A 23,710-nucleotide genomic window follows, 5' to 3' on the forward strand; every position below is an offset into this window, starting at 1 on the left:
CTTACGCAGGAGGCTAGACTTGACTTTCTGGTAGTCCTCCGCCTCCTCCTTTGGCAAGCGGGCCATCACGTCGGATGCCTCACCTGGCAAAAGCGTAAGCAGCTTTTGCGGCCATGAGTCTCGGCTAAACTGGGCCCTCTCACACGTACGCTCGAAGTTGACCAAAAAAAGACCAATGTCTTCTCCTACCTTGTAGGGTCGCATTAGGTCACACATTCGCAACGTAGGTCGCTCAGTCGCCGCAGACTGCACGCTGCTGCCACTCTGACGTCTAGTTCGAGACGCCTCGACGTCTAGACGCTTCATTTCCAGCTCATGCTGTCGCTCCTGTTCTCGCTTTCTATCTTCGCGTTCCTGTTCTCGCTTTCTTTCCTCGCGTTCTTCACGCTGGCGCACAGCCTCTGCAGCCTGACGTTTAGCGGTCTCCCTGCCATTGATCGTCTCAATGCACTCGGACAGCTCGTCATCGTCAGCCCCAACAGCGAGTATAGCCTCTATTAGCTCTGGCTTTCTCAGCGCGTCTGTAACATCCAAGCGCAACTCTTTTGCAAGCTCCAACAACTGCGGTTTTTTCAACGCTTTCAAATTCATGGCCGGTCTAGAGTACTGCTTTCCCACTGTTCCAAAAAAAATGGTTTTGCGCGAATAACCCACGCGACAAAAACAGACGCCCTACCAGCTATCCTGAGAAGCCTGGTAAAACTCAGTGAAGAAAAGTTCCGCACTCACCCTTGACCGCCGTGAATTCTGCGAAGTCCGAAGCCGCCTTGACGTCCGTGGTGTTGGGTCTCGCACCGCTGGCTCCAGGTGTCACGAAGTTGTCATCCGACCGCTGCCAACCAGTTGTTGCGACCGAGCGGGGGCACCCGATCCTTTCTCCGTGGCCTCCAACATACGATGGGTAGCGTGTATGGTGCGAGCGGCCAGCCGGTGTTGCAGCCGTGAAGAATTCCAGAGCAGTAGGATAACGTAACTGTTTACTCCATAGCGAGAGGTGAGCCGAAGCCAAAAAAAACATACAATGCCCCGACGGGCGAGGTTACAATACAGGACACGAGCAGAGCGACTGCATGGATTCGCTGCTCCGACAGGAATGATTTTCAACGTTTGTGCTGCCTCTATTTATACCCAAAAAACGCCCCCAAGAGTAACACGCCACGAAATCATAGACACACACACACGCACAGTCTTTCCAAGATCGCGAGTCATCTTCGCCCCTTGTGGCGTCCGAGAGAGGGGGGAGAGTGTCCTTGAAAGGTGCCGGGGTCGCGCTATCAACTCTGATCGTGCTGATAGCGAAACGTCTAAGTTGGGGAGGTCAAGCAGGTGCCTGAAGGGTGTGGCGCTGGCAGCTGCCGGAAGCACGTTTGCAAAGCGAGGTGATTGACCCGGCATGTCGAGACACGAAAGTACGATTCACCGACACGCGGGCGCACATGGTCGATTCCCACGTGGTCGCTGATGCGGGAAAACACGTGGCGCTGGCCGATTCGTAACAACGGAGAAAGAAGTATTTGAGGAGGGGTGTCCGCTGGGCTTGGACAGTGCGGGCGGGCGGCGCGTTGATGTCACTTTCTGGCGAGGAAGAAATGCAGCTTGCGCGGCAGCACAACAGTGTCGGAATGGCGCAATCGGATAGACAACAGATTACATGTTTTTCTACGGACGCGACGCACAAAAAACGTAATATCATGAAATATACTGTAAAAATTGCCAGATTTCTTTCTCTAAAATAAATATACAGAAGTGCTGGACATTTTAGCAGCAGTTATTAATAAATACGACCCTAGTTGGAAGCCGTTCCGCGCTTGAAACGAAGTACTAGAAGGAATCCCGGAGCAGACATCTGCCGGCGCCGCATTCTCGCCACGAGGGGTTCACTCTCGCCGCTCTCGCCGCTCTCGCCTCTCGCGGGCTTCTCAGATTTGCGCGCGCTTTTAATGTTGCACAGGCAGGGCGCGTAAGTTATGACAGTCTAAATATGAACTACTGGCATAGCTTCTGAGCCACATGTTTTGCGTTCTAAAAAAAAAATCAAAGCCCCTTCGTCTAACGACCACTTTGTTTGAAACGCGAAGGTTTCTTCCGTCGCAAACCGGCTCCAATGAAAGTCTAGTCCCGTGAGAGGTTCGTCGGCGTCACCTGCCCATGACGCAGCCGGCTATGCACTGACTGAGCTTGAACCGGCGAGCCTTTTCGAAAAGCGTGCCGCGCGCGTTTTCCCTTTGGCGCCTCGCGACAGAGAACGTGTCGGTGCCGTGCCCGGCGCCGTGACTTCATCGCGCCGCCAGAGCAAGCCCTGTTGCGCCTCCTCGATAATTCTTGCTCTGTGGGTATGCGCCACAGTGCCTTGGAATAAGACAGGAAATAAGAAGACAGGAAATAAGAGAAAGCCTAAGACCGAGACTAGTCTTCTGCCCTCCTTCTGAGTGGTTGGGCTTCGTAGAATGCTGGGTTCTCTGTCGGCACAGATTCGGCCATTAAACGCATTTATTTAAATTTACTCGTGACAATAAGCAGAAACATATCTCAGCTTCATGTTCAACTCATATCCAAATTTATATCCAAGTCAGCTGAAACTGCTGTTCAGGGAATTGCTTATTCCTTTAAAAAAAAAAAACATTTGGGTGTTTTCTTGCCCATGTGGACATCCTTTTTTCTCTTCTTTGCTGAACTGCTAAGCTCGACGTAGCTACGTTGGTCAAGCTATTACTGAAGCGCTTTCTTGGAACTCCTTCATTCGTTAGCACGCACCGCATTACTTTTTACAAAATACGTTGGTGGTCCTTTTAGGTGTGCGCTAAATTAATAATGATGGCACATGGGCTAATTTGGTCATTTCGAACAAGCAAGGTTAGCGCCGGGAAGACAACACACAACAGAAAGTAGACGGGAGTGGCGCTGGAATTAATGTGCCAGAAACAAAACAAACAATAGAGAAACAGTGCTGGAATGATTTGAGCGTGGCACATTCGCCGTGGCAAAGGCCAATAAAGGCGAATCAGAAACGTTTTTTTTGCGAGGGTATAAGAAACCATTAATTGGTTAAGAAACAGCGCTTTGTTGAAAAAACGGTGCACTTCTGATACTCCCGCCTTTTCCTGTGCTCGTTGTTGTAGTGGGAAAAGATTCAGTTCTCGCGCGGATTTCGAAGAAAACAAGAAATTATAATTATTTTCGCAGCAACAGTAGGCTCCATTAAGGAGAACTCGAAGGAACCGTGAAAATTTGTTAGTATTATCAGACATTTATATTAAGCGGAGGTATTTTTCATTGCGGGCGTTACAAGAGAGCACGAGTGTTGTTCGTCTTAACCGTGGGGTTCGTCTAACCGCGTTCGTCTTAACCGGAGTCTAGTAAGAACATGTATTTTTGATGTATAAGTTTACTCGCATGACAGAAGTATTCTGCACCCGCCAAAGTAGCACAGTGGTTGAACCCTTCTAAGACTGAGGATGCGAGGCCCGGGATTGATTCCCGGCCGCGGCGGCCGTTTTTCTGGTGGGGGGCCACAGACCAAAATTATAACCCCTGCTCTGCAGAAACAGGCGTGCACGTGACGCTTGACCTTAGTTGCAACAAAAACGTCCTAACTCGAAACGCATTGATCGCAAAACGACAACGAAAACACTTCTCAAATATAAAGGAATTGAGCGAAACAAAAGCGCGGAAAAATCGATTGACCAAAACAAAACTTACCCGACCGCAAATGTTTGGTATACGTTATTGTAGATGGTTCTTCTGCTATTATCGGGCTCGTTTACGTTTTTCAATGGCTGCCGGCCTACCCATACCCCGCGAGAAGGTGAACTGCCCGGCGTGAGTGAGAGACCGCACCTGCTATGTGGCGGGATGCGAACGACGACGCTGATTAGATCAGATTGTGGCTTGATATAGAGCGACACTTGTGCGGGCGTGTCCGTGCCAGCTACGAACGGCGAGCGAGAGCTACGCCCTGGAAGAGGAATCCTCGGGAGGGTTTCAGTCCATAAATTAATTTGTAAGCTTCAACAAGGGCGCAGTCAACATTTCATCACTTGCCGACCCCCCTCCCCCTTCCTCCCGAGTGGGTACATGCCAAGCACGTCCAAGGACCCAACACAAACATCACCATCGTGATCGTCGTCATCAGAGCACGTGGATAAAGTTGGCTTGGCCGCAGGGCGCTTCGGCGCACGCCACCACCGACGGCGCAAGTCAGTCAATACAAGCTTCGCTTGAAAAACACCCATGTGTCGAGATTTAGGCGCACTTTAAAGATCCCTTGATAGATTAACCTAAGAGGGAGTCCTCCACTACAGCGCCCTCTATGGGCGTTAATACTAAATTAACACTTTTTTTAGAAGCATACATACAAAATGTCCGAGATTGTTCAGTTATGAACTTTAGAAAATAGTCTGTTCGCTCTCTTAGCACAACATTTGCGTCACTTGATGCTAAAATGCAAAGAAATAGAACAGCTAAGATCAGTCCAGGCGCGAGTACTTGCTATTCTGTTTCATTCTGTTGGAAACAACTTGAAGGGGACCTGGCAAGTAACCGAGCGGTTTGTAGAAGCTGTTACACAGTTGCAGCAATCTCCTTGGCGGATTCCTCTGAATGGCACCTTCTGCTACTCCATGAATACTGCTACACTTTCAAGTTGTTTGAGGATTACAACTTGGGGAGTAAACGGGAGAAGCCTGGGTGAACTTGGGCTAGTTTTCCTCTAACTGTTAATCCCAACATTTCTGCCTGCAAAGCGTGCTCTGCCTCATTTAGAGGATAATACAGGAGAAAGCGCTCTTTAGGTTTGGGGCCGCCCTGTCTTCCTCCACCGAGGCGTCTGTATGAAGTACAGTATGCATGAAAAAGACGGAAACGTTGGGGATGGTGTTAGTTTCACATAAATCAGATCGGCTGCTAACGGAGTAATAATTTTACCTTTCTCGCACCCATCGCGGTAAGGGCCAGTATGTGGCGTGCAAAACTGCCCGTATATTTTGAAGGCTAACACGACTACCTATCTCTACATTTGCTATTTTAAATCACCGATATCGAAGATATCAAGTAGTGTATTTTAAAAAAAGCCGTCCTCGCCGGTAATATTTACTACATCACAATTGCGGGCAATGTCTGTCGGACGCCTTTCCGCTGCGCCGTCGCCGCCGTGTTCATCATCATCGTCATCACCAGCCTATCTACGCCCACTGCAGGGCAAAGTCCTCTCCCCTTAATCTCCAATTATCCCGGTTCTGTGCTAACTGCGACCAATTTATCCCCGCAAACTCGTTCATCTCATCTGCCCATCTAACTTTCGGCCGCCCCCTGCCACGCTTGCCTTCTCTAGGGATCCACTCTGTTACCCTTAATGACCAACGGTTATCTTGCTTTCGCATTACATGCCCTGCCCACGTCCATTTCTTCTTCCTAATTTCTACTAATATTTCCTTAACACGCGTTTGTCCCCTGACTCACTCCGCTCTCGTCTTGTCCCTTAATGTTACACCTATCATCTTCCGTTCCATTGCTCGCTGAGTCACCTCAATTTAAGTTGAACCCTCTTAGTGAGCCTCCAAGTATCTGCCCCGTACGTGAGTACAGGTAAGATGCAGCTGTAATACACTTTCTTCTTCGGGTAAAATGGTAGGCTGCCAATCATTATTTGAGAATGCCTGCCGAATGCATTCCAGCCCATTCTTGTCCCTCTAATTATTTCTGCCTCATGGTTGGGATCTGGGGTCACAACTTGGCCTAAGTAGATATATTGTCTTACCACTTCCGCTGCCTCGCCACCTATCTCAAACCACTGCGCTGTCCGGAGGTTATTGATAATTACTTTAGTTTTCTGCATACTAATTTTCAGGCCCACGGTTCTACTCTGTTTGTCCAGTGCGGTAAGCATGCTTTGCATCTCGTCCCCCGAGTTACTTAGCAAGGCAACGTCATCAGCAAATCTGAGGTTACTGAGGTATTGTCCATTAACCCTTATTGCCACCTGTTCCCAATCCAATGTTCTGAATACTTCTTGTAAACATGCTGTGAATATGCTGAAATCGCATATTCAGTTGCAATATCGGTATCTTGCCTAGCAGCAAGCATATCTCGTAGGTGTTCGATTAGCACTCCGAACACCTCAGCTGACAATTTCTGAGCCCTATTCGGGCCGACGCGGTTCGCTGATTAAGAGCGATTCTAAAATTTTAGGAGTAATTTGAAAAATTCAGCCGGAGGTGTTTGTTTGGCAACATATTTTCAACCTTTTAGGAGAGAGTAAATCTTTATTGAAAAAGAGAAGAGACCGGCCTGCGAAACTGATCTCGGGCCTGCTACTTCCCATTGGGGCGAGAGTACGGGGCACAAAAAGAGAAAGAATCAATATGTAAGGTATGAAAAATGACAGTGGAATTGACTTATGAATATGTACATGCAGTAAGACCAATGAACGTCTCACATGCAATGGCGCTGAATCAGATATCATAGTCCACTTTTCAGCACATAATTATGTAAGATATTGTTGCGCAGTTTGTTAAATTTTGCCACCTAGAGCCGAGACTCCAGAGAGGAGTCACTAAGGAATATAAGCAGGGCTTTAACAGCTAGGCTTTGCTTCCTGTTGTCAGCCCACGTGCCCAAAATATTTGGTTCGGACAAAGGGCGAGTGTCCAAGCGTAGTTATGCTGCCTCAAGGTTCTTTCGCTCACCAGTGCACCTTGAGCAGACGCTAAGCAAATGTTCGATAGTCTCTGGACAACTACACAGCCAGCAGTCCGGAGAGACCTCGCGTTTGGTTGTGTGGAAATACTTTATAGTCAATGCTACTCCAACTCGGAGCATGTATAGCAAGGTCTCTTGACTTCTGCGATGTCGAGTAGCATGGGTGAGCCAGAACTTTTCCTCGGGATCCATCCTTTGGAGCCGTTCGTATCGATTTTGTGGGTTAGGCGAATGCAAGGTTACAGCTTCTTTACGTGCTGGGTAGAGTGTTGCGTTAGTATCTCGGCTTGTGATGGGTAGAACCAGGCGAGTTCTATTGTGGTGTGCCTGCTGTGCTTCTGCATCCGCCAACTCATTTCCAGTGATGCCACTGTAACTTGGTATCCAACTAAAGCACCACCATGCAGCCCTTTTCACACGACTATTTGAATAGGATAGCCACATCAGTGGTCAGCTGGTCATATGCGCCATGCTTCATAGGTTACCTCACTACCAACAGCGCTGGTTTTCAGTCAATAAAGATAGTCCACTGCTGCGGCCTTTCACAAAAAATGATGCGGAGCGCTTCGCGTAAACCTTACAGTTCAGGTGCGGTAGACGACACCCTGTTAGCAATCTTGAAACTTTGTATCACTTCCTTCCGAGGCATAACCACTGTCGTTGTAGACGAAGACGTCATGACCGAATCGCCAACGAAAACATGCGACGCCTCCCTGTACATTCCACTGATATAAAATAGTGAAAGTTGTCTTAAAGACGAAGACGACATGTGAGATTTTTGCCGATTCCAGGAATCGACGACCGCACCCGTAAAGCAGGTACAACCCATAGAGGCACGTCTGAGATATGGCGGCTGCAAATCTGAAGGACATCAAATCAGTAGCTTCAGTTTGGCCGGTCCTTGAAAACGGCAACACAATGGAATTACACGAAACCCCCATGATGCTTCGCATCCTCATCAGGGTTCCGCGCGGGAAGATGGCGTAATTTTTAGTTGTTTCTTCAATCAAATAAACTAACTATCCTTTGGCACTCTTTGCCCTCAGTCGTCCTTGCGCCATAAAAATCCAAACATCATCATCAACCAATAAAGAGCGCCTGGTAAAGGCGCAACAGCGATGAAACCGATGGGCTTATGATTTCCCTGCCATATGCTGAAGGACAGGAGGAACTTTGTAATTTTCTTGTTAGTGCAGAGTCATGTTTTGACCACGAGAGATCTCGATCAATCGTTACGCCGAGAAATTTGTGGGGAGTGACATATGGAATAACAGCCCTATCGATCTTACCGAGTAACACATCATGGGTTTTGGGGTAAATGCCAATGTTGCACTCTTGGACGTTGAAATGTCAACTTCCTGGCTGCGTACGTATGTCAAAGTGGCAGATACTGCTTTCTGAAGTCGCGCTTGCACTTGAAGTTGCGTTACGCCTGGTGTCTACGTGCTTATATCATCCGCATAGGCAGATGTTGACAGTCTTGGGAAGAAATTTTGCGATACCTAGTAGAGCCAGGGTAAATAGCGTAGGGCTGAGGACTTGTCCATTGGCACGCCGTGAGTGACGGGGAGATCGGATGTCTCACCATCAAGCGTGGTCATGAAAACCGTCCGTCCGCAGAGATACTATCCTCTGATGCAACCATCCTCTAATTCCAATAGACTCAAGGACATCAAGAATGGCATCGTGAGATACATTATTGAATGCTCACTTAATGTCTAGGAACACGGCAGCTGACGCCGGTGTTTCTCATTCTCAACGGTAGTGACAGGTCCTTGACGCAGTCTATTGATGAACGACCCGCTGCGGTGGCTCAGTGGCTAAGGCGTTGTGCTGCTGAGTACGAGGACGCGGATTATATACCCGGCGGTGGCATCCGCTTTTCTGATGGAGGCCAAAAGCAAAAACGCCCGTGTGTACGTGATTTCAGCGCACGTTAAAGATCCCCAGGTGGTCAAAATTAATACGGAGCCCTCCACTACGGCGCGCCTCATCGCCTGCGCTGCGTCGGCGCGTTAAACCCTACAATCAAATCTACGGCTGAACGTCCTTTGCGAAAGCCTGTCATGCCGTCTGGGAACAAACCATGCTTTACAAGAAAGCATTCCAGACGAGCGAGGACCATACACTCCATCACTTTGCTTACGCAGTTAGCCAGTGCCACTGGCCTGTAGGACGAAATGTCTCGTGGATACTTGCCAGGCGTCAGGACAGTCACTAAACGACTTCTTTTCCAGTGGCTTGAAACACACCCAGAGCACGAATAGAATTTGTAGAGGTCCAATACAACTTTTTTTCTTTGCGTGTCGAGATAACAGAGTGCACAGTACGTAATGCCATCAGGCCTAGGATCTGTAAAACGAGCTGAACCAGCGAGCGTTACAAAGAGCTCGGCATCGTAAACGGCACGTCCAGGCGGCTATCCGCAATTTAAGGAGCACAGCGATGTAATGGAGGCATATCTGCAGGATTGTCCTTTACAAGGGGAATGCGTAAGCCTTAGGCAACATCTGTGTCTATGCGGTTCTGGTATACCGCCAAAGCTCGAAATGGATGCTGCTGTGTGGGTGTAGACGCCAATGCACGAACAATCACCCATATCCTGGAAAGTGGCTTCCGTGGGTCTAATCTAGAACACAATGATCTCCAGCGCTGTCGGCCAAGCTTCTCTAAATAATGCTGCACAAGTTTATGGGCTCTACGAGAAGCTCTCAGGTCAGAGATAGCTTTTGTCCGTCTTTACCTCATTTCAGCACGACGTCGAACAACGCGAAGAATGTTGTACAAAGCATTTCCTGGGTTGCCTGTAAAGGAGGGTTCGGCACTTCGTGATACATGCCTGGTTGCCTGGACGATGCAGGATAATTCCACAGAAGACCGAAACACGTGCCAGTCAGTGTAACGTTGTACCCGTGTATGTGGTGAACCTTGATACGAAGTTAACTGTACATACGTGGGCACGTGGTCACTTACGCCAGAGCCGACATCAGCGCACCACGCAGCTGTGCACAAAAGGCATCTAGATATGGGTTCGAGGTCTAGGCAGCTGTGGTTCGCGGTAAACTTGATTGACGTTTCCGGAGCTATGTCCGGCAGCTACCGTCGCCACGTGCCACCGTCGTAGTGAGTAGCCAAGGCTCTACTCCCGGGGCCAATCGCTTGTCCCTGCTTCCAGAAACCAACAGGTGTATGCCCTTTTTATATAACTACCCCAGAGTTAAAAGCAAGAGCATCGCTCTCTAAATGAGGTCATTTCCCAAGCTCTTTTCACTATCATCCTCTTATCTGAAACCTGTATAGATCCTCGCGTACACGATGGTTAACTTGGGATATGTTATAATCGTGTTTTGAAAATACCTCTCCCCCTAAGTGAGGTGGCGTGCTCATTGCACTATGTTCTTACCTCCAACATACTCGCAAGAATGACGTCGAGTCTCCGAATATCGACGGTGTCTGCATTGATGCGTTGTGTCCGCATCGCAGTATTTTGGTTGCCTGTGTCTACTGCCCGCCCGACCTCGGCGAAACCATCACCTTTTTCTGCAGCACTGCCTTTTCATGAGGAATTATACCTCTATAAGCATGTCGTACAGTTCGGCTCTTTGGATGCCCACATTGACTCGTGGAGCTGTACGGAGCTGTCTCCCAGCAACCCTATCGACAAAATCCTTTTGACACTGCATTTACGGCTGACCTTGATCATTTACGTCATTCTCCAACATACTAGGACCGCGGTGCCACTTGCCTGGTCCTTGATCTCGTCTTTCTAACTGGCGTCAACTCTGTCCTGCGTCTGCCTGATTCCAGTGTCAATCTAAATCACCGCATATACCTGTAATTCGCATCATTTACCTCGTGCGTCTACCGTGGGCTGCTTGTTAGGGTCCATCATGCTGCAGCTGGCGGGTAGGCGACAACAAGCCCGCCGTATTAAGCATGTTGCTCGTCTGCATGGCCCATCGACCCTTCCGAAAGCCAAAGATCTACAGCGTAGCCTGAAGTTTTTGATTCACCGTACACAGTGAATATTCTTACACCTGCCCTGCTTGGTAAAAGAGCAGCCGGAAGCTCTCCTTGGCTTTTTGCATGGCCCTATGAATGCCTGTCTTCACCTTTTTGCACGCATGATCCCCCTATCACTTCCGCTAAGGACATTGCAACGCAGTTTGCTTCTGCTTTCAGCATCAAGTACATTAGAAGAAATGCGGACGTCTTTGTCAACAATTTCGGTAACTGCATCCCGTGAACACTCCCTGTCTTTTTCAAGCCTGAAAGCTGACCCTTGGACAACTCGGTTAGCCCATTCGTCAGATCAGGCCTTTTCGCTCCGATGGGACTGACCTCCTTATCCTCTTCCTTTCATAAGATCCAGCACTTCCCCCTATTCTTAGCCTGCCCTCTCCATTTCCAAGCTTCCTTGGTCATGCCTACTGTGTATTTTCGAAAAACAAGGTCCTTTATAGTTTGCGTAACGGCAAGGGAAAGCCAGTCGACGACCCCTTTGTTACCGTGCAATTTCTGTCATTTTCTCATACGCCGAATATTCGAACGTACACTTCAAAGTGGCTAAACGCGACAAGCTCTAACTTCCCCCTCAACATCGCTAACATGTAGTCGGGTGTGTGAGACTGCCCTCGTTTGAATGTAACAGTCCACAATTGCAAATATAAGGAGGCTTATCTCAACCGGCACAATCTAAGAGAACCTGCCGCATGCATTCGACGCGCTAGCGCGCAGCATCTTGATTAATCAAGTGGCCCGATGTGGCGTGAGAGGCTTACGTCTGCTGTGATACGCCTTTTCTGCGATAAGCAGCACAGAGCAAAGTTTGTGCCTTGCGTAAAATGAGTTGTGTATAAGCTGCCCCTCCACCCACGCAACAAGCGTTACTTCGGTCAAAACAGGCCACTGCATTAATGAAAGGTTACGCGAACACAACATATAAAATGCCTCTAGTGGCCATTTGGGCTCGCATTGTATCCGGTGAGGCTGCAGGCCACGTTTTGAACAGTGCGCGGTTATATGCCGGCACAGAGAGCAGACCACCCGAGAAATCATAGAAGCCACGAAAATTCATAGATTAGGTGATGAATGTATCAGCGTTCCTTCTGTATCACTGTCAACAAAAGAACTGCACCATCTATTGGCTCGTGGCTAATGGTTGTAAATGGCTTTGTGTTCCAAGTGACAATGTATAATTTTTGAAGTCTGTCTTTTATGGCTCCATGACATCTTCCTTGTGTTAGTGACCAACATGCTAGCGTATATAAGCGGTGTTGTTTCAAAATAAAAATTCAGGTGACAGTAGCGCTCCGTCTCGTTTGTTTTTCTTTTCTTCTCCTGTCCCCGTGTTAGTTCGCGTATCCCGCCAATTGCAATGTATTACCAACTCGCCCAAGCTTCTGCTCTTGCAAGCCTTTTCTCTCATTGGACGGTCCCTCCGGTTAGTGGTTTACCACAGCAAGCTTTTCTGCGCCTAATTGGGCCACAATTTGCCTGATGTCTAGAGAACTCCGTAGCTCTGTGTTAATTTTGAAACTGTACTCAGCTGTCTGCCGTGTTTTTCTGCAAATTGCGTTGATTACCTAGAGTGACACGTTTAAAGGAACTCTGCAACACATCTGATAAACGTTCTCACTCTTTCCTTCGCGTCTGGAACCACGTCGAAAGCTATAGTTATCGCGAGCATGGAGAGGCACCGCGTGATGTTTCTGTTGCAGCAGATACGCCTTCCGTTTCTTACCTGCTTATGTGGGTTTCATTTTAAAGTGGCTATCGAATGCGTTCATTGCTGCAACTGAAGGAAAGAAAGCCAATTTGTACTACATCGCTGTAGTGCCGTAATTCCGGCGGTCAACGAACGCCAAGACCGAGAAAGAGAGAAAATCTTTTGACCATGTATTCAAGTGATCTAATGGACATAGCGTAATAATTTTTAGCTGAGGTACTTTGCAACCCCCTAGTTTAAGTACTGGATGTGTTCGTTGACTACGCTTTGCAAGCATTTATGAATTCGAAAAAAGTTGAAAAAACGATTGCAGTGTGCCTTTAAATCTAACGGCACGGGTTTTTATAAATGACAAAAAGAAATGGTTGCAAATCCTTACAAGTCGCTTCTTTCGCGAACCTAGCACTCGTGACCGCTGGACTAAGCAGTGATGCTGTGTTTAAGCAGGAGTTGGGGAAGTGGTACAAGAGTATTCACCAAAACAAGAGCGAGGAGAAAGACAGGTCGCGTGATTATACAACAGACAATACTATATAATATCGACATAGTTATACACACAGACACACACACACTTGTATGCGCGGAAGTGCTAGTTACAAGGCATGGTTATGACAAACTTATGGAAGCAATGTAATAGGTGAGGTTACAACGTTCTCGCTGCAAACTAAAACAACAGAGAAACAGACCGCAACATTTTTACCGCAATACAACCTAGAAAAACAGTTATGGCAGTTCGTTTAGGAACGCAGGTACAGAGTTGGAGTCAACCGTGTTAAACGGTAAAAAATTCCAATCAGCTGCTGTGCGGGGGAAAAAGGGCTGTTTGAAGGCATCTGTACGACATGAAAATAACTTGACCTTTTTTGAGTGGTATGACCGGGTTGAGCGCGGTTGGATCGGTTCAATGTACTTAGTTTTTTGTATGCCGAGTTTATCATAATATATGAGATGGAATGGTTTTAACCTATCCCGGTAACGTCGGGCCTGCAATTTTTCCAAGTTTGCTGACTGTAAAAGGCTTGATGGAGATGTGCGCCAGTTATAAGAGTTAAAAATAAACCTAACAGCTTTCCTCTGCACATTTTCTATCTTATCAATATTAGATTGTGTGTAGGGATACCAAACTGCTGCTGCATATTCTAACACAGGCCTGATATATGTTTTGTATGCTAATAGCTTAATTTCGCGCGTTGAGTTTCCGAGGGTTCTTCTGAGGTATCCAAGTTTTTTTCATTGCCCTATTCACAATGTGTGTTAAGTGGTCGTTCCACCGGAAGTTCCACCAAATACGCCTAAGTATTTATTTGTATGTAGTTACTGCCTTTATACATCGATTGTTGACATGGTATTGGAATATGAGCGGATGTTTTTTGCGAGTTGCAGTCATTGCAACGGTTTTCTCAAAATTTATTGTCATTTGCCACATTAAGCACCATTCCTGTATTTGGTTTAATGAGGAGTTTGGGTCGTTTGGTCGCTGGAAGTTCTGATTTCATGGTATAATACGTGATCATCCGCGAATAGTTTTACTTGTATTGGCATGTTTACTTGTATTGGCATTAGAAAGAGAAGTGGTCCTAAAACTGAACCCTTGGGGATTCCAGACTCTACATCGGAACTTGCTTCTTCAATGCATACCACTTGGCGCCTGCATAACAGATACGCTTTAATCCAAGCTATCAATGAATCATTTTTCAAGATTAATTTTAACTTAAGAAGGAGTTTTGGATGCGACACACGGTCAAAGGCTTTTTCAAAGTCCAAAAAAATTACATCTACTTCAAGTTGTCTGTCGATAGCGGATGCAAGATCATGGGTAGTTTCGAGCAGCTGTGTTACCGTAGAAAAGTTCCTGCGGAAGCCGTGCTGTCGATTGTCGAGTAGCCTATCGTTTTCGAGATAGGATGATATATGCTTGAATATTATGTGCTCAAACACTTTGACACTCTCAAACACTTTGACACTCGTGCACAATATAGAAATGGGCCTTGGAAACGTAGCAGTAAAACTTGAGTGCAATGGAAGCTTAGCAGTGATGAACCTGTTTTTTTAATCAAGCTAGTAGCCTCTCCCTAAACCATCAAAAAATGCCACCATTTTAGTTATTTCAGCTACTGTAACAGGCTTCGTCCTCTGTGCAGGTTTCAAAACACTTCTTACCTGCAACGTCTATACTTTCAAGAGCTCACTCCGTCTTTTCAGTTCCCAATTGAACCGGATATAATCTCGCTCTTGTTCTCTCCCACAAAACTGAATGGCATACTTATTTTTCTATTCTGTCGGACGGAATTTATTTCTTTATATTAATATTGCCTGTTTTTCTGTTTGCATCGTGTCCTGTACAGGTTAAGGTCCTGTCCAGGTTAAATCATGTTGTTGGGCTAGTTGGTTGATATTCATACTTAAACTGCGCATTCGGACGTGAGAAGAAAAACAAGAGACAGGACGGGCGCAGACTCACCACTACTTTATTGAAGAATTAAGTCTGCTAATATACCAACACCAGCACATGCGCACACGTCACCACCTTTATCACATTATATAACGGCTTAGAAATTCATACTCATTTCCATACAAAGATATGGATGGTTCACTCACACACTGTTTACCATGCTTTCGAATGAAAAAGGCCTCGATTAATTCCCTTGCCACCTGTTGTCTACTTTTGCTCAGCACCTTCGTCTGATTCAAAACTGGCCCGCATGGCTCGCGGTGCGAAAAGGGTTGCTGCCTTACCTGTTTGCGCACTCAGTAAAAAGGGCAGCTGCTTCTCCTTGCTTTCAAGGAGCACTAACAAAATCATGCCATCACAAGATTCAGGAAAGTTTCGATGCTCAGGTTGCCCGATTGATTGCAGTTGGGTTTCCCTTAATGGTTTTGATAGCGGTGGCCGAGTCCTTGCTACAGAAGTTGAAATGAAACAAACCCCTAAGGACTGACAGCCTTAGGCACAAGAAACCTGTGGTTGTTCCGTACATCCATCGAGTTGCACACAACCTCAAAAAATGTGGCCAACAGGCACAAAGTGCCGGTCGTTTTTTCTGCGCCTAACAAGTTGGCTAGCCTGTGCCCCAAGATCCTGAAAGGAATGGAACAGACACCAGGTTACCTAAAACGACATGCGACGCCATACGTGAAGTGCGCAACCGGCGTGGTGTACGTGATCCCGCTCACATGCGGGCGTGTATACATCGGTCAAACGGGCCGCTGTCTAAACGACCGTTTAGGGGAACACCAGCTGAATATACGTAATAAAACGGGATCCCACCTTCCGCACCATTGCGTGGCTTGTGAAAGCAAGCCATGCGAACCAGTTTTGAATCAGACGAAGGTGCTGAGCAAAAGTAGAGAACAGGTGGCAAGGGAATTAATCGAGGCCTTTTTCATTCGAAAGCATGGTGAACAGTGTGTGAGTGAACCATCCATATCTTTGTATGGAAATGAGTATGAATTTCTAAACCATTATAATGTGATAAAGGTGGTGACATGGGTGCGCATGTGCTGGTGTGGGTATATTAGCAAGCTTCATGTTTTAATAAACTAGTTGTGAGTCTGCGCCTGTCCTGTCTCTTCTTTTCCTTGTCCCGTTTTTATGCGTTAAGTATGAATAAGGATTTTTCGTTCTCACTCTTGTTACGTTTTTATGCAAACGATTGTTGCGCTGACTTTATTCGTTCATATGTAGTGCGTATATGTTCTTGTTGATCTGCATGACTCAATTACGTTTGTTTGTTGTATGATATATTGTATGCCGTGTACATGTTTCTCATGCTAAAAGTTTTGCTTGTTGTGTTTGCTGTCATTTTTTTTTTCGTGTGGCAGTACAAAGGCATATCGGCGTTCTCTGAGCACCTTAATCAACTCCTCATATATTTAAGATTATTATCGCCTTCTGAAGCAACCTCGCAGATAGATCCACTCCAATTTCATCTACATGGAGAAATGTACCTTCTCAGCGAGGAAACCCATAATGTGCTAAAAATATGGCGCAAATGGCCAGGATCAAACCGTTGACCCGCACATTGCCAAACACGCAATTTAGACAACAAAACTATACTCGCACGCTGCCATGAATTGCCTTAAAGCTGATATGAGAAATAATCAGAGCCTAGCACTTGCGCCACCTGCATGAAATACCGGCACGTACAAGGAAGAATGAAATGAGTGTAGCAACCACGTACAACCTGGGGTAGGGATGCGCCATTTCGTGGCATTTCTATGGTCGAAAAGCAGGCTGGCATTCCATAACGGGAGCCCGCAGCCAACCGCACTACTTGTTCCATGACGCGCGTCGCCGCCTCGGACACCCCGTTTTGAAATTGCTGTATATCACAATTTCAAAGCGATCGTAGCTTCGTAGTCGTCAAAACAGATAACGGACGGAATAAACAAGAGGCAACAGGTCGAAGCGCTGGCCTTTACATCCTTCGTCCCGTAAGTGCCTTGGTTTCGCAATTGCAAAATTTGAGCCCAGCCCAAATTTCCACATAGTTTCGTGTTTTCCACTTATTCAGCCACAACTGAGAAAGCACCATAGGCAATTTCACCTGCGTTGCGTAAACATAATTCAAATCTTGGTGTCAACTCCTTAACAAGCTGAGTTTGAAACCTCTACTGATGTCTCCTCCGACGTTTTTTTATGTATGTAATAAGATTTCCAGAGAAGCACAGCAAACTAAAGCGAAATGGCTTGCCAGGAAGCCCTAATAACAGGCTTCTAGCTTTTCTATACATAAAAAGTGGCTGAGTTTTGAGTAAGTTGCTTACCCGGTGCCGTATTGCCGTCTAAAATGAACACAAGAAGTTTGCAGAACTTAACTACGGGTTGCCTAACTACTACCAGACAGCTTGTTCTTTTACGGTTTAATGAATGGCTTTTCGTTTGAAATTAAATCGCATGCACGACCGCTTTCGTTGCTACGGGGTGAAACCAAAGTAAAATTTCTCATTAGTCTTCCCCGCATCTTCCCTGGCTTGTAGTATTTGCCGTTTATTAAGCCATCCATATCTCATAACGACAGTACAAAAACGCCATAGAGGGGGCTAATCTGCTTTGCGACATAACTTTTAAAGGTGTTGCCTCGGGTCTTCGTTTTTTTTTAGCTTCTTACATGCGGTGGCCTCAATCTTTCTGGCAATCTTGGAAGCCCAGCAGCCATGAAATTTGGTTTTGAAATGCCCGTGGTCTAGCGGGGTTTCTTCATTCCATTCAGTCTGTGAGATTCCCTCCTTGTTTCGCGTCTCGAAGTTGGGCCTGCACAGACGCTCAGTTTTGACGTTATGCGTCTGGGAACTCCATGCAGCCTCAAAATGAAATTTGCTGAGCTTATGTCCTCAGTGTTCGTACAAGGGCAGCGCGCGCCTTGACACGGTTGCAGCTTCATTATTTCAGTATTTATCCACTTATTTCGGCCCAAGCTGGTTACGCGACTTTGTTATGGAGGTTTGATACAAATAAACAAAACTTAACTAGCTATCTGCGTCATCCGCCTCTGTGCGAAAAATGGGAAAATCACTTCAGCGTCTATTTTGTGCGTCCAGGACTCAGACCTTATTGCCGGTGTCTTTGATTAGACATGTATACTACATTTGGGTGCATTTTACACGATTACCACTGAGATTTCAACTTGAGCACATGCTAAATAAATAAGGACGAGGTGATTTGAGATTGTCGCATACATGCTGATTTCAAATTATTTGTTCCAGTGAGATATCTGAGCATATGTTCCATGAGCGGTGACGTGGTGATTTGAAATTATTCTTAAAAACGCACTGAAACCAGCTAACACATTGCTTCGTCTAACCGATTTGGGCTGCTCATTTAAGCACATAAATAAAGGCATCCGTGGCTGGAATTTAACCAGGGACCTGAATTGGTTGATTGGATGAAGCATTGTCATTGGAGGAATGGCGAAAAGATACACGAAAATGCTCTCGGGGCTGCTTTACCCTAAGTTTTTACAAATCATGTCTAGATGTAAACTCAAACAAAGTACCCATTTACCGTCAGTGTACCTAAAAAACCGTAACAAAACGTCCTATACCGAAAAGACCTAGACCCAGCGATTAGAAATAGATTCTATCAAACGCCGTAAGTAATTTGATGAAACGCCGTTCAATGAAATGGCCTCCATCCGTTCCGAAATGCCCCCCCCCCCCCCTTTTTTTTTTCCTTCATTTTTCTGGGGCAGTCCTTTGTTTCTTGTTATTATGATTATTTGTTTTGAGCCCAACATATGACCTTTCATTGTAGGGCATAAAACAGAAATTACAGCAATTACAATGAAAAGCCTTTAGGGAGTTCGATGAAAGGGCGTTCGAAGACACGGCGCTCGATGAAATGTCCGGGACCTGGAATAGTGACGCGTACAAGCAGACACCTGACGCCTGTCTTATTTGGGAGCTTAGGATACCACTGAAATGACAAGATCCCTATCCAATATGCACCTAGATTGCTAGATGCCCTTCCCCGCATTCACAACCCCACCCTCCGGCGATAAGCAGCTAGAAGCAAGTAAAAAATAACCGTTCATATACTGCTGCTGGCCATGGCCAAAACTTGCCATCCCCGATGAAGCCGACGAGGCTTTGAAAAGTTGAGAATGCTCTGTATCTGTTTGAATATTTTATTTGTTTATATCCATGTCTTCAAGGCTAGGATATATTTGGCAGATTTCTTAAGAACATTTGGACTGAAAAGAACGTTTTTAAAACAAAACTTTCGGGTAAGAAAAATATCTAGCAGTACCTTATAAATGCCATAAACTGAACACACCAAGTCGTGACGAACTAATCGTCAAAAGTAGAGGGGCACTCCTGCGCACTAGATGGCGCATGTGTGGTGGCAGTGGTCGCCTTTAGACGAGTTGTAATCTGACAAGTAATGAGGCTAGGAGGGCAATCTGTAGGGAGGGTAAAGAGGGCGGTAGCTTGACGTCACGGTAACATGAAGAGTTGTGTGCGATGTCAGCCTGCCAAGGTCAGCATGAGTCATATCATCACCCAGTAGCGTTTAGAAGGGTTTTCGCAATTTCGAAAGAATTTCGCATGGACAGTGTGCTTAAAGGTCGAACACATGAACGTAAAAGCACGCGTCCCCGCATGCGTCTCCGCATGCGTCTCCGCCTCGAGAACCGGTTTGCCTGCCGGATGATCCGCCGCGTCGGCCACTCCTGCGCGCATCCAACCTGCTAGATATTTTGACGCGTCGCGTCGGAAACCGGATTGTTAGGGCAGACATGTGTCCCCCGCTTTGAGGGCCAGACACGGGTGCGGAGGGAGACGCGTTCCAGGAAGTTTTCCCCCTCTCCATAACCGGGCCTGTAGCCTTCGTGCGTGCTCCTGACCGCCGCCGGACCGGTTTCCAGAGAGGAAAAACGCGTGCGGATACGCGTTGCTTTCCGCACATGTGTCTGGCCCTCTATCATGCAAGCAAGCAGTGGGCTGCATACCGCAGTTATTTTTCTGCATCGCTCTTTTTAAAACGAATTATTGGTTTTCGAGAGCATTTTGGGACGTAATTGTATTTTCACAAATAATTACTGCGAAGTTCCGTAGAGTTTCTCAAACCTTCTTACACAGTCGATATTGCAAGTGAGAGTTTGCTTTATGAACAGTAACACTTTTGAAAAGAAAGAACTGTGAATATTTCAGATAGGTGAATGCCATTAGTAGCACCTCTGTGAGCACAATCATTTTATAGTTGGATCGTTCGAAATTTGCCCGAAGTTTCACGACTGTTCTTCAAACTTTTCGAAGTATTGAAAGTAAAAGCTTGCCGTGCGCGGAATATTGTTTATATAAAATTATTCCACAAAGGTTCTCAAAAGTGCCCCCTTTATCGGAAAGAGTGGAGCTTGATATTTTACTCCCGGGGTAAGGTGATCTCTTGGCTTTACCCCTTTCAAACTTCGAGAGGTCTTGGGTGATACAGCATGCTTGCGCTATGACTTTTTATGAAGATTAGTGTTATTTCCTTGTGCTGGGCAGCAACGAGGCTTTGCCTGCGTCAACAACATGACGCTGGCCTCGAACCTGAAGCGTAAGCAAGCAGCGTGTACATGCTCTGCTTCAACAGTTGTGCTTTACAAAGTTGAGCACAAGCAAGGGTCATAACAATATGGTCACAGGTAAAACAGTGGATGTTTGGCCGTAAGCAGCCTGTCGGTGGTAGGACGAAGCCTTCAATCTTCCCGTATAAATTAGGAGCAACAAAGTTGGTACATTTTCTGGCTCCACCAGTTTGTGATTTGGAACAACACCTATGAATCCGTAGTATTCACTTCAGCTACAGATGCCACGGAGCTCGGAAGGAGAACTTCTCAGCGATCCTTCTCATTACGCCAACTAGCAACGTACCGTGCCTATTGAGTCTTCTTACATCGAAGCAGTAAATTCGACTACAGCTAAGCAAACTACAAAACCCGTGAGCAGGAATCGCGCTCTGTGAAACGATACTCTAGGTCTTACGTTTAACATGAAAATAAAATGTGTAATTTTTAGTTGCGAAAGTACGTTTTGGGGTGTTTTTTGCGAATTGTGTTTTTGTTAATTTGTTATGTTTTTTTACAATTATTAATTTCTTATAAAATGTGTTGTAATGTGCGAATGCACTGCTTTGTATGTGTGTGATCGTCATTGCCGTGAGCTACTAGCAAGTAAGGAGATTTTCACACATTTTCTTCAATTCTCTTTTCCAGACTATCCTCGCTATTATTAGTTTCTCTGAGGCCTGCCTGGTCGTATATCTTACCTACAAGGTAAGTGGTACCTACGTTTTTTTTTATTTTAACTTGCGTGAAGTCTCGTGAATCTACTGATATGATCTATTGGTGTGATGTAACTTGTTTTTGAGCCGTATATATAGTAAAACCAAACTGTTGTTTTCTGCGTTAAAACGCTGCGTTGGTGTATGATGGGCGATGTTTTAACGACTATTTGGTGAGTTGCAACTATTGATGATGACTATGAATAGTGAATGATGACTATGAATGAGATGACTATGAATAAAGTTCTTACATCTCATCAAAAGAATATCAGCAACCCGATAAAATCATAGTGAGTCAATCCAGTAAATGGGCATTTTACCGCGAGTCTCATAGCCTTGTCATGGGACTCGGGGTACTTATTATATAAACAAACCCAAAGTATATAAAGAAACGTACCAACGGAGCGCAAATTCGTTAATTATAAATGAATGATTACTAATAATTGCATCAACGGTTCTATTGGTCTGATTTTCCGGCCTCAGAGATATTCCATAAACTTTGGAAAGGACATCCAAAGCTCTATAAAGTCGGAGTTATCAAAACACTGTCAATTATGGTAACTACAGGAAAGGAAGCAGTGAATTCCGGAAAATGGGAACATTAAAAACTATAAATCGGGGATGTAGTGCTAGTCATAAAATTTAGTTATTTTGCGACCAGTTTGATTGCTCAATATGGACCCGCAGGATGTTCTCTGGCAGTTTAAAGTATTTGCATTCGATGATGCAACGGAAGCAGTGAAACACTTAGGAGTTCGGTTGAGGGCACGACTTGCAATAGTACTTCAATGGGAAAATATAATGACCTTAGGTTGTGTGTAAAGATGCTTGGGAAGGGAAACTTGTATAAGATACGTATGTACAGCTCGTCTTTTAGATAAAAAAGGGAGACTCATTTATTTCAAATACCGGTTTCTGAACTTCAAAGCATGCGCGAACAGCGAGTTTCCCGCAACGTCGTGGAGTACGTAACTTCCGTACTCTGCGGGTGCCGACCGCCTCAATCGCGGTGAATTCTTTCGTACCCGCCACGATGGCTCAGTGGCTAAGGCGTTATGCTGCTGACCACGAGGTCACGGGTTCGATTCCCGGCCGCGGCGGCCGCTTTTCTGATGGAGGCGAAAAGCAAAAACGCCCGGGTGTACGAAATTTCGGCGCACGCTAAAAATAACCAGGTGGTCACAATTATTCTGGAGCCCTCCACTACGGCGCGCCTCATCACCTGCGTTGCGTGGGCGCCGCGTTAAGCCCTACACTCAATCAATCAACTCCTTCGTACGCACAGATATGGCGCTGCCCGTCCAAAAAAAAAAAAAAAGGCGGTGTTTGCTTTCAGTGGCGACAGTTTTGTTGCAATTGAAAACTTTTTTTTTTGAAATGTAGTTATAAACGCGTTTCCGTATCGTTATGTCTCCAGACGTGTATGGCGCCGACAAAGCAGTGTTAAAAGTATTGCTTTTCGTGCGCGACAGAAAGATGCAAAACTTGTTAAATCACAGCCGTCCACACTTGCGGATTATGCATGACACATTCTGTGCTACCATCGCCTTTGTCATGGTAGCGCACAATAGCCACGGGATTTTTTAATTCCTTGCGCATTGGTAGAAATTCTGTGTTCTCTACTGTGCCGCAGGGGTGGAGGTAGCTCAGTCTGGGGAATACACAAATAAAAGCGCCGCTGCCAACCCAGTATTGGAGGGTCCGCGCCAAGGAGAAAAAGCATAAACGTTTAAGGCACAACGCGAGCGTCGAGTGCTGGTCGCTTCTAGCCGGCCATGCCAATGACCCCCGAAGGAGGGCAAAGGTCAAATTGGGGTTTTGAGCCTCTACACTACAGCTGATCAACCGCGTCGTGCTGGCGGTTGACGGATTGAGTTGGATCACATGGGAACATTTCAAGGGGTAACGGCGCACATAGACAAGGACACTGAAGAAATAAAAGATAGGCGAAAACGCTGAGGATCATGCGTTGTTTTTGCAGCAAAAGTTTGTGATTTTAACTATTGATAATTTCTTTATGAATAAAAACTGCCACGAAGTATTAGACTTTTTTATAAGCCAACAACGAAGGCCTTTCAGCGTTGTCTGTTGATATTAGGGACCTTTAAAAAATCAGCCCTTCGTCCTGTCTTTTTTCTCTTCAGTGTCTTCAACTACGTGCGCTGTTAACCCGTTCAAGTTGCCCCACCAACTAGCCTCGACATCAGCGGAATAATATCGCATGTATCCTCATAGCAGAACACATCCTGCGAGAGCGAAACCCAGACTAGTAAAAAAATTCACGCATCTCCACGAAGTGAATCATGACGAGTGGGCGAAGCACTGGGGATCGTTCCAACAGTAAATCACCCGTGGCATTGCCCACTCGCACATGTAAATGAGTGACAACGCGTGTATACAGTATGTGCAATTCCAATCCAATCCAATCCGATACAATTTAATCCAATCCAATCCAAATCCAATCCAATCCAATGCTCCTTGCGCGTGCACAACACTGTGTACACGGACGCCAAGGGACA

At 46.1% G+C, this 23,710-nt stretch overlaps 1 protein-coding gene across 1 annotated transcript in view; it reads left to right on the forward strand.

Annotated features, from left to right (window-relative positions):
- The window catches only part of LOC144158184 (potassium channel subfamily T member 1-like), a 500,316-nt gene that overhangs the window by 363,955 nt on the left and 112,651 nt on the right, over positions 1-23,710 (forward strand). The window contains exon 5 of the mRNA XM_077688878.1: positions 21,124-21,183. Within this exon, the coding sequence (XP_077545004.1) occupies positions 21,124-21,183 (60 nt within the window). The remainder of the gene's footprint in view (positions 1-21,123; positions 21,184-23,710) is intronic.

Source organism: Haemaphysalis longicornis, unplaced genomic scaffold (assembly GCF_048455015.1).
Source record: "Haemaphysalis longicornis isolate Haplotype H1 unplaced genomic scaffold, Haemaphysalis longicornis Haplotype H1 scaffold_1, whole genome shotgun sequence".
Taxonomy (NCBI): domain Eukaryota; kingdom Metazoa; phylum Arthropoda; class Arachnida; order Ixodida; family Ixodidae; genus Haemaphysalis; species Haemaphysalis longicornis.